Source organism: Acipenser ruthenus, chromosome 20, assembly GCF_902713425.1.
Source record: "Acipenser ruthenus chromosome 20, fAciRut3.2 maternal haplotype, whole genome shotgun sequence".
In the NCBI taxonomy this organism is placed as follows: domain Eukaryota; kingdom Metazoa; phylum Chordata; class Actinopteri; order Acipenseriformes; family Acipenseridae; genus Acipenser; species Acipenser ruthenus.
Window position 1 is genome coordinate 306,198 of NC_081208.1, and position 12,141 is coordinate 318,338.

At 50.2% G+C, this 12,141-nt stretch overlaps 2 protein-coding genes across 5 annotated transcripts in view; both read right to left on the minus strand.

Annotated features, from left to right (window-relative positions):
• LOC117425792 (taste receptor type 1 member 3) overlaps positions 1–1,895 on the minus strand; it is an 8,518-nt gene extending 6,623 nt beyond the window's left edge. The window contains exon 1 of the mRNA XM_058994067.1: positions 1,277–1,895. Within this exon, the coding sequence (XP_058850050.1) occupies positions 1,277–1,482 (206 nt within the window). The 5' untranslated portion in view covers positions 1,483–1,895. The remainder of the gene's footprint in view (positions 1–1,276) is intronic.
• A 2,842-nt stretch (positions 1,896–4,737) lies between these two features.
• The window catches only part of LOC117425632 (pleckstrin homology domain-containing family G member 5-like), a 29,853-nt gene continuing 22,449 nt past the window's right edge, over positions 4,738–12,141 (minus strand). For 3 of the 4 annotated variants that reach the window (XM_058992944.1, XM_058992945.1, XM_058992947.1), the window contains 8 exons: positions 11,638–11,787; positions 9,629–9,766; positions 9,379–9,498; positions 8,706–8,838; positions 8,334–8,449; positions 7,819–7,958; positions 6,494–7,576; positions 4,739–6,239 (listed from right to left, as the gene is read on the minus strand). In XM_058992944.1, the coding sequence (XP_058848927.1) occupies positions 6,230–6,239; positions 6,494–7,576; positions 7,819–7,958; positions 8,334–8,449; positions 8,706–8,838; positions 9,379–9,498; positions 9,629–9,766; positions 11,638–11,787 (1,890 nt within the window). In that variant the 3' untranslated portion in view covers positions 4,739–6,229. Of the gene's footprint in view, positions 6,240–6,493; positions 7,577–7,818; positions 7,959–8,333; positions 8,450–8,705; positions 8,839–9,378; positions 9,499–9,628; positions 9,767–11,637; positions 11,788–12,141 lie in introns of all 4 variants that reach the window. The other variant, XM_058992946.1, reaches the window with a different exon arrangement.

The following is a 12,141-nucleotide window of genomic DNA, read 5'->3' on the forward strand; positions in this document are numbered from 1 at the left end:
GGAGGAGAGAGGAGAGAGGAGAGGAGAGGAGAGGAGAGGAGAGGAGAGAGGAGAGAGGGGAGAAGAGAGGGGAGGGGGAGGAGAGGAGAGAGGAGAGGGGAGAGGAGAGGAAAGGAGAGGAGAGGAGGGGGAACATGACATTACAAACCAGAGTAATCACAATACCCTCTCTTTTTAATGCTATGAGTCTTTTTTCCATCCTCCCTAGTCTTCATTTTCCCTTATAACAATGTACCTTGGTATTTGGTATTACAATGCTTCCCTGTGCTGTACCACACCTCTCTGTGCTTTACAATGCTTCCCTATGCTTTACCAGACCTCTCTGTGCTTTACAGTGCTTCCCTATGCTTTACCAGACCTCTCTGTGCTTTACAATGCTTCCCTATGCTTTACCAGACCTCTCTGTGCTTTACAATGCTTCCCTATGCTTCACCAGACCTCTCTGTGCTTTACAATGCTTCCCTATGCTTTACCAGACCTCTCTGTGCTTTACAATGCTTCCCTATGCTTTACCACACCTCTCTGTGCTTTACAATGCCTCCCTATGCTTTACCAGACCTCTCTGCGCTTTACAATGCTTCCCTATGCTTTACCAGACCTCTCTGTGCTTTGCAATGCCTCCCTATGCTTTACCAGACCTCTCTGTGCTTTACAATGCTTCCCTATGCTTCACCAGACCTCTCTGTGCTTTACAATGCTTCCCTATGCTTTACCAGACCTCTCTGTGCTTTACAATGCTTCCCTATGCTTTACCACACCTCTCTGTGCTTTACAATGCTTCCCTATGCTTTACCAGACCTCTCTGTGCTTTACAATGCTTCCCTATGCTTTACCAGACCTCTCTGTGCTTTACAATGCTTCCCTATGCTTTACCACACCTCTCTGTGCTTTACAATGCTTCCCTATGCTTTACCAGACCTCTCTGTGCTTTACAATGCTTCCCTATGCTTTACCAGACCTCTCTGTGCTTTGCAATGCTTCCCTATGCTTTACCACACCTCTCTGTGCTTTACAATGCTTCCCTATGCTTTACCAGACCTCTCTGTGCTTTACAATGCTTCCCTATGCTTTACCAGACCTCTCTGTGCTTTACAATGCTTCACTGTGCTGTATTACTCTTTGCTGTGCTGTTACTGTGGGAGACTCTTATAAATAAATAAATAAATCTTATTGCTATTCAATCTCACGACACGCTGGTTTTGATAAACACCTGCCCTGACCCTGAGGAACAGCCACATATAAGTTTAACACAACCCTTATATTGACCTGGCTTTACCTTTCACAGGTGACCGTGCCCGGCTCCACTCGCTTGCTCAGGTCCATGTCCGTGGTGTGGATGGGGAACAAGCCTCCCAGAATGTAATCCCCGGGGGCATTGAAAAGCCGTTCCGTGATCCTGCCGCTCCCCCCCCCGGAGGCCTCCAGCACACAGGCAGCGGCCAGCACACAGGACAGGACGCCCACCCCGAAACTAAAGCTCATCCTCGGCACTGACTGACACGCAGACGGACAGAAGCCTCCTCCAGCAATCCGGGGATCAGCCGAGGAATCTGCAGAAAATACCCCCAGGATCTCTCAAAATAAATAAATAAACAAATGCAAATAAAATGAAAGCGACCAGCAACCAAAAGCAGTATTATTGTCCCAGTAGAGTTCTCTCTCTCTCTCTCTCTCTCTCTCTCTCTCTCTCTCTCTCTCTCTCTCTCTCTCTAGAACAGAACCGTTGTGTTGCTAGAAGAGTCTGCTTGTGTGGTCTGCAGAAGGTCTGCAGTCTGGTTATTGTTTCAAATGGACTCTCGAAGGCTGGTCCCTCCCCGGTGTTTCCACCCCTGTGTAAAAGCATTTGCCTAACGCTGCCGGCTCCGAGGATATGGCTAGTCAAATGTGCGGCTGGAGAGTGCGGGCAGGATCCTGAGAAAACACCAGCGCCTTCTAGGGAAATGAGGGCCTTTCATTGTGTACGGCTCAAATATCTATCTGTGCACCTCTTATACTAGCTACCTGTTGATCTGTCTGTCTGTTAACTCTCTCTCTCTGTCTCTAGCTGTCAGTCTGTCTAGCGATGTGTCTGTAGCCACGTATCTACCCATATCTACCTGTGTTTGTCTATCTTTCTGTGTTGGTGTATCTGTCTGTCTACCTGTTTATCTAACTATAGCTACATGTGTATCAATCTGTCACACTGTGTCTCTGTCTGTCTAGCTGTGTGTATCAGTCCGTGTGTCTGTCTGTCTAGCTGTGTGTATCAGTCTGTGTGTCTGTCTGTCTAGCTGTGTGTATCAGTCTGTGTGTCTGTCTGTCTAGCTGTGTGTATCAGTCTGTGTGTCTGTCTGTCTAGCTGTGTGTATCAGTCTGTGTGTCTGTCTGTCTAGCTGTGTGTATCAGTCTGTGTGTCTGTCTGTCTAGCTGTGTGTATCAGTCTGTGTGTCTGTCTGTCTAGCTGTGTGTATCAGTCTGTGTGTCTGTCTGTCTAGCTGTGTGTATCAGTCTGTGTGTCTGTCTGTCTAGCTGTGTGTATCAGTCTGTGTGTCTGTCTGTCTAGCTGTGTGTATCAGTCTGTGTGTCTGTCTGTCTAGCTGTGTGTATCAGTCTGTGTGTCTGTCTGTCTAGCTGTGTGTATCAGTCTGTGTGTCTGTCTGTCTGTCTGTCTAGCTGCGTGTCTGTGTGTGTTTCCAGTTCCATTCAGTTTAGACGCTGGGTTATTTAAATCATGCAAACCCTGCCTGCACTCCCTGCTGCCAGCTCAGCCTGGGTGTGTTTCTCTTCATTGTCGGGATTCAAATGTTGTGTTTTTCATTGTGGTTTCCGGTAATCCTTTCTTGTGAGGAGGTGTGTGTGTCTCATCCGATGAGAGTGTCCAGAGCCTGGCGGTAAGCTCCCTTTCCGTTGATGTAAATTACTAAAAGTAATCCGAAACCAGCCACTCTCTCACCTCTTACAAGCACTTGTAACACAATGCTGTATTTATGATTCATTTATCCAAAGCGACTTACAGAGACTCGGGGGTGAGCTGTGCATCACAACTGCTGCTGCAGAGTCACTTCCAGTAGGACCTCGTTTGTTTTACGTCTCATCCGAAGGACGGAGCACAAGGAGGTGAAGCGACTGTCTCAGGGTCACACACGGGGAGTCAGTGGCTGAGCTGGGATTGAACTGGGATCCTTCTGGTATCAAGCACCTTTCTTTAACCACTGGAGCTCCAAGCCTCCTTGCACACACAACACGCAATGCAAACTCTGAAACATGCATACACACACGCACACACAACGCAATGCAAACTCTGAAACATGCATACACACACAATACAGACACACCCACCTTCAAACATAGACACACACATGACACAGACCCACAAACATACAACACACATAATACATAAAAAACCTTCATAGACACACAAACTCTCAGATATACAAGCGCGCACACACAGTAGAGGATGTTTAAAATAAAAAGCTGTCACGCAGGTAAGCTGCACTTTCTCAGCACAGCTGTTCCATTGTCTAGCAGACTCTCGTGGGATAGGCTTGGGTTAGAAAAAGGACAGTGAATACTATTCTTAATCACCTATGAGTAATCAATCCATTACCGCAACGGGTTTGTAAGACTTTCCAGTCCGTCTTGTCCTGTGTACACATGACTTCTCGTGCATAGAACACGGAACCACAATTAAACAATTATAATCATGTTTAATAGCAGGTACCGGGTGCAATCATCACTTTGTGACTAACAGGAACATTCTAATTGAAGTGAGTGTGTCTTGTGTGAGAGTGTCTGTTATTATAACAGAAATCACTCTGAGCAGCCTCGCCCCTCAAACTGCACCTCCTTATAACAACAAGACACTCCCTGCACACTACAGATGCATGTAAAAGCTAATTTAATAAACGTGTCTTGTGCTTTACCATGCTGTGTGTGTGTGTGACTTGGACTCGGCTGAGCCCGTCTATCACAGGTACAGATCACTATCGGGACCCTGACAGCCAAACCCAAACCTCCCAGTATGTTTAAACTCCTCTGCTGTGGTGCAGGTACAGCTTCAATCCTGCAGGTGGCAGCAGAGTGCCAGCACAGCCGGATGAGTTTCAAAACCCGGGTGTGAGGATTTTTGATTAAAGTTGTTCACGTTTTTTAATCATTTATTATAGGTCTGCAAGTCCTGCTATGATTTTGTATTTTATTCTAAAACGTGTATTCTGTTTTGAAACGTAATTGATTCAATGACAAACCTGAAGTCTTTTACTGTGGGTCAGCCCTGCCCAATATAAATCTGACTAACTTTGGCCCTTACCATCAGAGTGAAGTTGTCAGCACACAGGTTCTAGAGGCACGTCATGCCCCGAACAAAAGAAATTCCTGAAGAAATTCTCGAAAAAAGTTACAAAGCCATTTCTAAGGCTCTGGGGCTCCACAGAACCACAGTCAGAGCCATATTGTCCAAATGGAGAAAATTTGGGACAGTAGTGAATCTTCCCAGGAGTGGCCGTCCTGCCAAAATCTCTCCAAGAGCAAGGCGTCAAATCATCCAGGAAGTCACAAAGAACCCTAGAACAACATCCAGGGACCTGCAGGCCTCTCTCGTCTCGGCCAAGGTCAGTGTTCATGACTCCACCATCAGAAAGACGCTGGGCAAAAATGGGATTCATGGCAGAGGAGCAAGGCGGAAACCATTGCTCACAAAGAAGAACATGATGTGGCATAAGGGAATGCACTGAAAATTATAGAATATAAACACAATATTCTTTTTATAAAATAAACACATTGAGTTTAATAAATACGACATTTTAATTAAATTGTTAAGACATGAATCAAACTATTAGCTTTTAGGCAACATAATACCAACAAGCATATTAATAAAAGAAAAGGCTTTTTTGTGAGTTCATAATAATCTCTTCTGTGTTCAGTAGACAATGAAACTGTGTTTCCATTGCCAGTGTGGGAGCTGTTCCAGGGGCTGCACTCCCTCCCTCTGCAGGAAGCTCCCGATTAAAATGTCTTTCATTGATTGCTTGCAGTCACCCTGAGTGGTTTATCAAATGCGTTAAAAGATTGTCTCAATCCTACAACTGTAGGTGATGCGAAACGCTTGTCCGAGGCGGAGCTGGCTGTGGTAGGCACGCAAACCAAAGGAATTTGATGCCAGGTGGCAGATCACTAGCTGGTGTTTAACATTAGTATACAGATGCTGGCTGATGGAGCCCTGACTCCAGAAACAGACCTGGTGTCCCACAGGAGGTCAGATTAGTTTGGAAGGACAGTTTTTCATTTTAGTTTTCTGGAAAGAATCAGTTCCTGCGTGGAGGGGGTGGCATCATTTCTAAAGAATACAATACCCCAGTCCTGGCTGCCAAACCCGTAGCATTAGAAACCGAGCCGGATGCTACAATTAGACAAATGTTTCAGCCATGCCTCTTAACTGCACATCGTACGATTGCGTGATTATTGCCAGCCACGGACCTTCAAGTCCCAAGAACAAAGCTTTGGACTGGAAACAAAGGGAGTGCGTTATTTTAATTTTTTTTTGCTGCTAATTGATATCCAGAAAAAAATTAAGAACATTTTTTTTTTTTTTAAACATTTCTCTCTTTTCAACGGCAGGAAATTCAGACGATGCAGTTCTGCTGTCTTGCGTTTGCTTCCACAGTGCAATTACATTTAAACACAAAGTCCTGCAGTGGTTAGTTTGAAAGCAAGAACCTGCTGCTGGTGAAGTGTGATTTTCACTCTCCTTCTCTCCCTTAGTCCGTCCGTCCGTCTCTTCTCTGTCTGTCCTCAGATTACCACAGCGGCCTGATCTCGAAAGGCAGGCCCAAATCAGAGAGGTTTTTGTATTTCATTCCTTCTTTCTTTCTTTCTCTCTCTCTTTCTTTCTCTCTTTCATCTGTTTTTGTATCCCCTCACACAGGTCCTTTAAACTCCTTAATGTCACAAAGTGCAAAAAATGAAGAGAAGTCTTATTTATATTATTACTGTTGTTATAATAATAATAATAATAAAGTCATGGCTGTGCCTCACACACACACACATACAAAGTATTTTTGGTATTAAAAGGAAAAAAGGGGGGGCAGGGTAAATTTTCCTCCCCTATTGGAGTGCATTTGTGTCGCTGAACAAGTCCCACTGCAAACTGCGTCTCCCTCCACTCGAGTTCCTCTTGAAGCCTCGGAGACGCGGCAGGATCGCTCGCCGTTCCCTGGAGCAGCTTCCCAGCCGGAGCCCGAGGCGCCCGAAGCTACACCTCCCTGCGGAGAGCGAGGGAAGGAGGAAGAAACGTTAGCCGATGAGCTGCAGCCCTGATCGACTGTGAAGTTTACAGGCACTGCCCTGAACATTTCACATGCATGGAATTAAAACAAAACTACAAACAGACGGCTAAACACATCACAATGAAATGCAGGCTGACAGCAGTAATCCCTCTAGGATATAAAAACATTAAGACATCAGACCATCTCTTATCTATCTGCAGCTGTGGCTTACTGCACTGGACTGTACGTACGAGGCTGTGAGCGTGGAGTTCAGAACCAGCGAGGTCCGGATCCTGTACAGCTGGGCCAGGGTCAGCTTCTTGTGCTGGGTCTGCTGGGCCACTCCGGTCTCTACGGCAACACCGCCGCCAGCGTGCTCGCTCAGGGATTGGCTGTGTGGGTTGTGGGTGGGGCTGGGGGCTGTGACATCACCCCGTGTGCAAAGGCAGCTGCACTGCTCCTGTCGGGCTGCGTGGTGCGCTGTTTCCCCGGCCTCTCCCTCCGAGAGCTCCGAGCCGCTGCTGCTGTTGCTACAGCTGCTGCCCAGAGCTTTACCTCCCCTCTGCCCCCGTTTTAGGGTGTCTGCCACCCTGCTGGTCCTGCCACAGTGCTTACACCGACCCCCTTCCTCCTCCTCCTCCTCCTCCTCCTCCTCCGCCTGATAGAAAACAGGCTGCGTTCGCGTTTCAGTTTGGCACAGCTGGGACAGACTCTTGCTCAGGACGCTTCCTTCTTCCATCCCTCCCCCTCCCCCTCCCCCTCCCCCTCCCCCTCCGCTCTGCTGCAGCCTGTTTCGGGACGCCAGCTCCAGCAGGCTGGCCTCCGATTTGGACTGCAGGGGGCCGGGCCGCTGACACAGGGTTCGAGACTGGACCGGGGGCTGGCGGCAGAGGCGGGTGGAGGAGGAGGAAGACGTCGACGAAGAGGAAGAGGAGGGTCTGACTTTCTGGGGGCGATTGGAGGCCCTGCTCTCCCCCTCCTCTTCTTCGGTCTCTCCTTCCTCCTCTCTCCTCCTCATCAGAGAGGCGGGGGAGAGGGTCCCGTAGGCGCTGTCGATGGAGGGCGAGCGGAGGCAGCTGGCTGTGGGAACGGAGAGACTCCGACTGGCTGGTCTGGACCCCTGCGTGGCCGGGCTGCCCTCCCCCTCCTCCTCCACCTCCTGCGCGGGGCTGTGTGCGAGTGTGGGGGTCTCGGAGGAGATGGAGTTGGTGCTCAGCGACGCCGTCTCCCCCTCGGAAGGGGAGCTGAAGGGACCCCTCCGCTCCGATTCGGGGGACGATGATAAAGCCTCGCTGCTCGCGTCCCGTACATCCACCAGGATCGTCTCCGTCGAGCTGAGAGAGAGAGAGAGAGAGAGAGAGTAGGAGGGGGGTTAGACTGGTGTCTTTATAATAGGTTGCGTGTAGAGTGTCTAATATTCTTGTAATAGCTTTGTGAGATTTCGAGGGACCGTTTCAACTGATACAGCCAGCATTCATATTCCCCAAACAATCCATAATCATGAAGTCTCTCAATAGTTGCCCTTTCATTTGAGAGCTTGGTTAGGCAGTGTATAGGAAACAAGCTCAGTGTTCACCTGTGCTGGGAGTCCTGCTGGTTCCTGCGCGGCGGACTGGGGGAGCTGGCTGTGGAGACCCCGCTCTCGGGGTCCCCTCCCTTCCCCTCCTCCTCCTCCCCCCTCTGCACCTCCTCAACACGCAGCCGCTCCAGCAGGGTCTGCAAACACGCGGGAAAACACGTCACAACACGGAGAAAACACGTCACCATCACACGGAAACTTTTTTTTCGGGATATGTAGAGATATGCAGCATTGCTGACACACAGAGAGGATCTATTTAAAAGCGCTAAAAGAAAATGACAAATATTTAGGTTAAACAGTCTTTCTTGAAAGCCTCGCTGTTGCATTATAAAGTCTTTCTTGAAAGCCTCGCTGTTGCATTATAAAGTCTTTCTTGAAAGCCTCGCTGTTGCATTATAAAGTCTTTCTCGAAAGCCTCGCTGTTGCATTATAAAGTCTTTCTTGGTATCCTTGCTGTTGCATTAAACAGTATTTGTCAGTCTCTCTTCTCTGCTACAGTGTGGTTTGCTGACCTGTGCGTTGCTGAGAGCCTCTATCCAGCCCCGGCTCAGCGCCTGGCTGCTGGCCTGGAAGGAGTACGCTGCCACAGCGCTCTGGAACTCATTCAGGTAGATCAGCAGGAAGGATCCTGAGAACACACAGCAGCGGGGTCACAGGGGGTCACGGGGGGTCACGGGGGTCACAGGGGGTCACAGGGGGTCAAGGTCAGACACTTCTGAAAGCTCACCACTCAATCTGCACGGACATTTTGCAGTTTTCCCATGGTTATAACTATGCATTTATTTGTCCCGGCTCACTACGAATCAGATTCAGAGGGTGGTTTGTGCAGAGCTGCGGATTGCTTTGAGAAAGTCTGCTTGTATTTGACGGAGAGAGAGGCTCACCGGGGTCCCTGAGCTCCCGGCACACGATGTTCTCCACCAGCAGGGGCTGCCGGATCACCTTGGCTCGCTCGGCACGCTTCAGCGGCTTGGTGATGAGGAGGAGGTCAGTGAACAGGAAGCAGTACACATCCATCTGGAGAGGCAGGGAGAGGGGTCAGCACACAGGGAGAGACCCGGACAAGTATTCATAATGCGTTTCACCACCCGGATACAAAATAAAAACTGCTAACGCTGCAGAACCTAGTCTGACACACACAGATTCCAGATCTCCTCTTCTTGTGAAAATGAAGTGGAGCAAGGACTTAGGAGTGAAGGAGACACTTCTGCACACAGAGAGAGTGATGAGGGGATGGCTACCACGGGTTACCTAGCCATGGTCTGGAGGCAGACTGACCTTGCTGTCTCCTCGACGGGGAATGCGTGCGTGCGTGCGTGTGCGGCTCACCTTGCTGTCTCCTCGACGGGGAATGTGTGCGTGCGTGCGTGTGCGGCTCACCTTGCTGTCTCCTCGACGGGGAATGTGTGCGTGCGTGCGTGCGTGCGTGCGTGCGTGTGCGGCTCACCTTGCTGTCTCCTCGACGGGGAATGTGTGCGTGCGTGCGTGCGTGCGTGTGCGGCTCACCTTGCTGTCTCCTCGACGGGGAATGCGTGCGTGCGTGCGTGTGCGGCTCACCTTGCTGTCTTTGCCCTCCTTCATGCGCAGTGCCCCCTCCAGGTGCAGTTGCCGGCTCTCGTCTGGGGAGGTGCCCCTCATGGGCATGGTGAGTTCGAAGCGGTAGAAACCACGCAGGATCTGGGGAGGGGGGGGTAAGTGTTAATAAGAGTATATGGTAGAAACCACGCAGGATCTGGGGAGGGGGGGGGTAAGCGTTAATAAGAGTATGGGAGACTGTTTTAACAGGTCAGCAGCCCCCTCCTCTCACCTTCTCGACCTCGTCGCTGCTCCCCTCCACCACCTCGGATAAGTCGATCCTCCCTGTGACGGCCTCCAGCCTCTGCTTATCCTGCCGCTGACGCATCCTCGAGTTCACCTGGTTAATGAAGCACTCGACCGAGCCCACCTGAGACACAGAGACACGGGCTTAACACACTGAGACACAGAGACACGGGCTTAACACACTGAGACACACACACTGAGACACAGAGACACGGGCTTAACACACTGAGACACAGAGACACGGGCTTAACACACTGAGACACAGAGACACGGGCTTAACACACTGAGACACAGAGACACGGGCTTAACACACTGAGACACAGAGACACGGGCTTAACACACTGAGACACAGAGACACGGGCTTAACACACTGAGACACACACACTGAGACACAGAGACACGGGCTTAACACACTGAGACACACACACTGAGACACAGAGACACGGGCTTAACACACTGAGACACACACACTGAGACACAGAGACACGGGCTTAACACACTGAGACACACACACTGAGACACAGAGACACGGGCTTAACACACTGAGACACAGAGACACGGGCTTAACACACTGAGACACACACACTGAGACACAGAGACACGGGCTTAACACACTGAGACACACACACTGAGACACAGAGACACGGGCTTAACACACTGAGACACACACACTGAGACACAGAGACACGGGCTTAACACACTGAGACACACACACTGAGACACAGAGACACGGGCTTAACACACTGAGACACAGAGACACGGGCTTAACACACTGAGACACACACACTGAGACACAGAGACACGGGCTTAACACACTGAGACACACACACTGAGACACAGAGACACGGGCTTAACACACTGAGACACACACACTGAGACACAGAGACACGGGCTTAACACACACACACACACACACTGAGACACAGAGACACGGGCTTAACACACTGAGACACACACACTGAGACACAGAGACACGGGCTTAACACACTGAGACACACACACTGAGACACAGAGACACGGGCTTAACACACACACACACACACACTGAGACACAGAGACACGGGCTTAACACACTGAGACACACACACTGAGACACAGAGACACGGGCTTAACACACTGAGACACACACACTGAGACACAGAGACACGGGCTTAACACACTGAGACACACACACTGAGACACAGAGACACGGGCTTAACACACTGAGACACACACACTGAGACACAGAGACACGGGCTTAACACACTGAGACACACACACTGAGACACAGAGACACGGGCTTAACACACACACACACACACACTGAGACACAGAGACACGGGCTTAACACACACACACACACACACTGAGACACACACACCGAGACACACACATACACACCGAGACACACACACACACACTGAGACACACACACACACACCGAGACACACACACACACACACACACACACACACTGAGACACACACACACACACACACACCGAGACACACACACACACCGAGCCACACACACACACACACACACACACACACTGAGACACACACACACACACACACACCGAGCCACACACACACACACACACCGAGACACACACACACACACTGAGACACACACACACACACACACTGAGACACAGAGACACAGGCTTAACACACACACACACACACACACCGAGACACAGGCTTAACACACACACACTGACACACACACACACACCGAGACACACACACACACACACACACACAGACACGGGCTTAACACACACACAGACACACTGAGACACACACACACACAGACACAGGGCTTAACACACACACAGACACACTGAGACACACACACACACAGACACAGGGCTTAACACACACAGACACACTAAGACACACACACACAGGGCTTAACACACGCCCACACACACATGGGGCTTAACACAGACACACAGGCACGCACGCACGCACAGGGTTGAACACACGAGACACACGCTCACAGATATCATACCATGCTGCTGATGGCGTCTCGGCTCTCTGGCTCGTCTGTTTTCTTCAGCACGCTCTTCAGCAGCAGCGGGTACTTGGTGAGGCGCTGGTGTGGCTTCACCAGCATGTCTGTCAGCTTGAGCCGGTTACACTGCTTGTGAGTCTCTGCCCACTGTGGAGGAAGAGCACAGTGATCAGGAGAGAGAGAGAGGGGGGGGGGGGGAGGAGGGGGGAGAGAGAGAGAGAGGGGGAGAGAGAGAGGGAGGGGGGAGGGAGAGAGACAGAGAGAGACAGGTAGAGAGGGGGGAGAGACAGAAAGAAAGTGAGAGAGAGAGTGAGAGAGAGAGAGTGAGATACAGAACTATAGAGATAGACACAGAGAGATAGACACAGAGAAAGACAGAGAGAGAGACACACACAGATGTACAGAGACAAACAGATGTACAGTCAGACCCGGTCACACACACACACCAAACACGTTACACTATGAGGTCATTTAACCCAATATTGACAAATGCTATTTTCA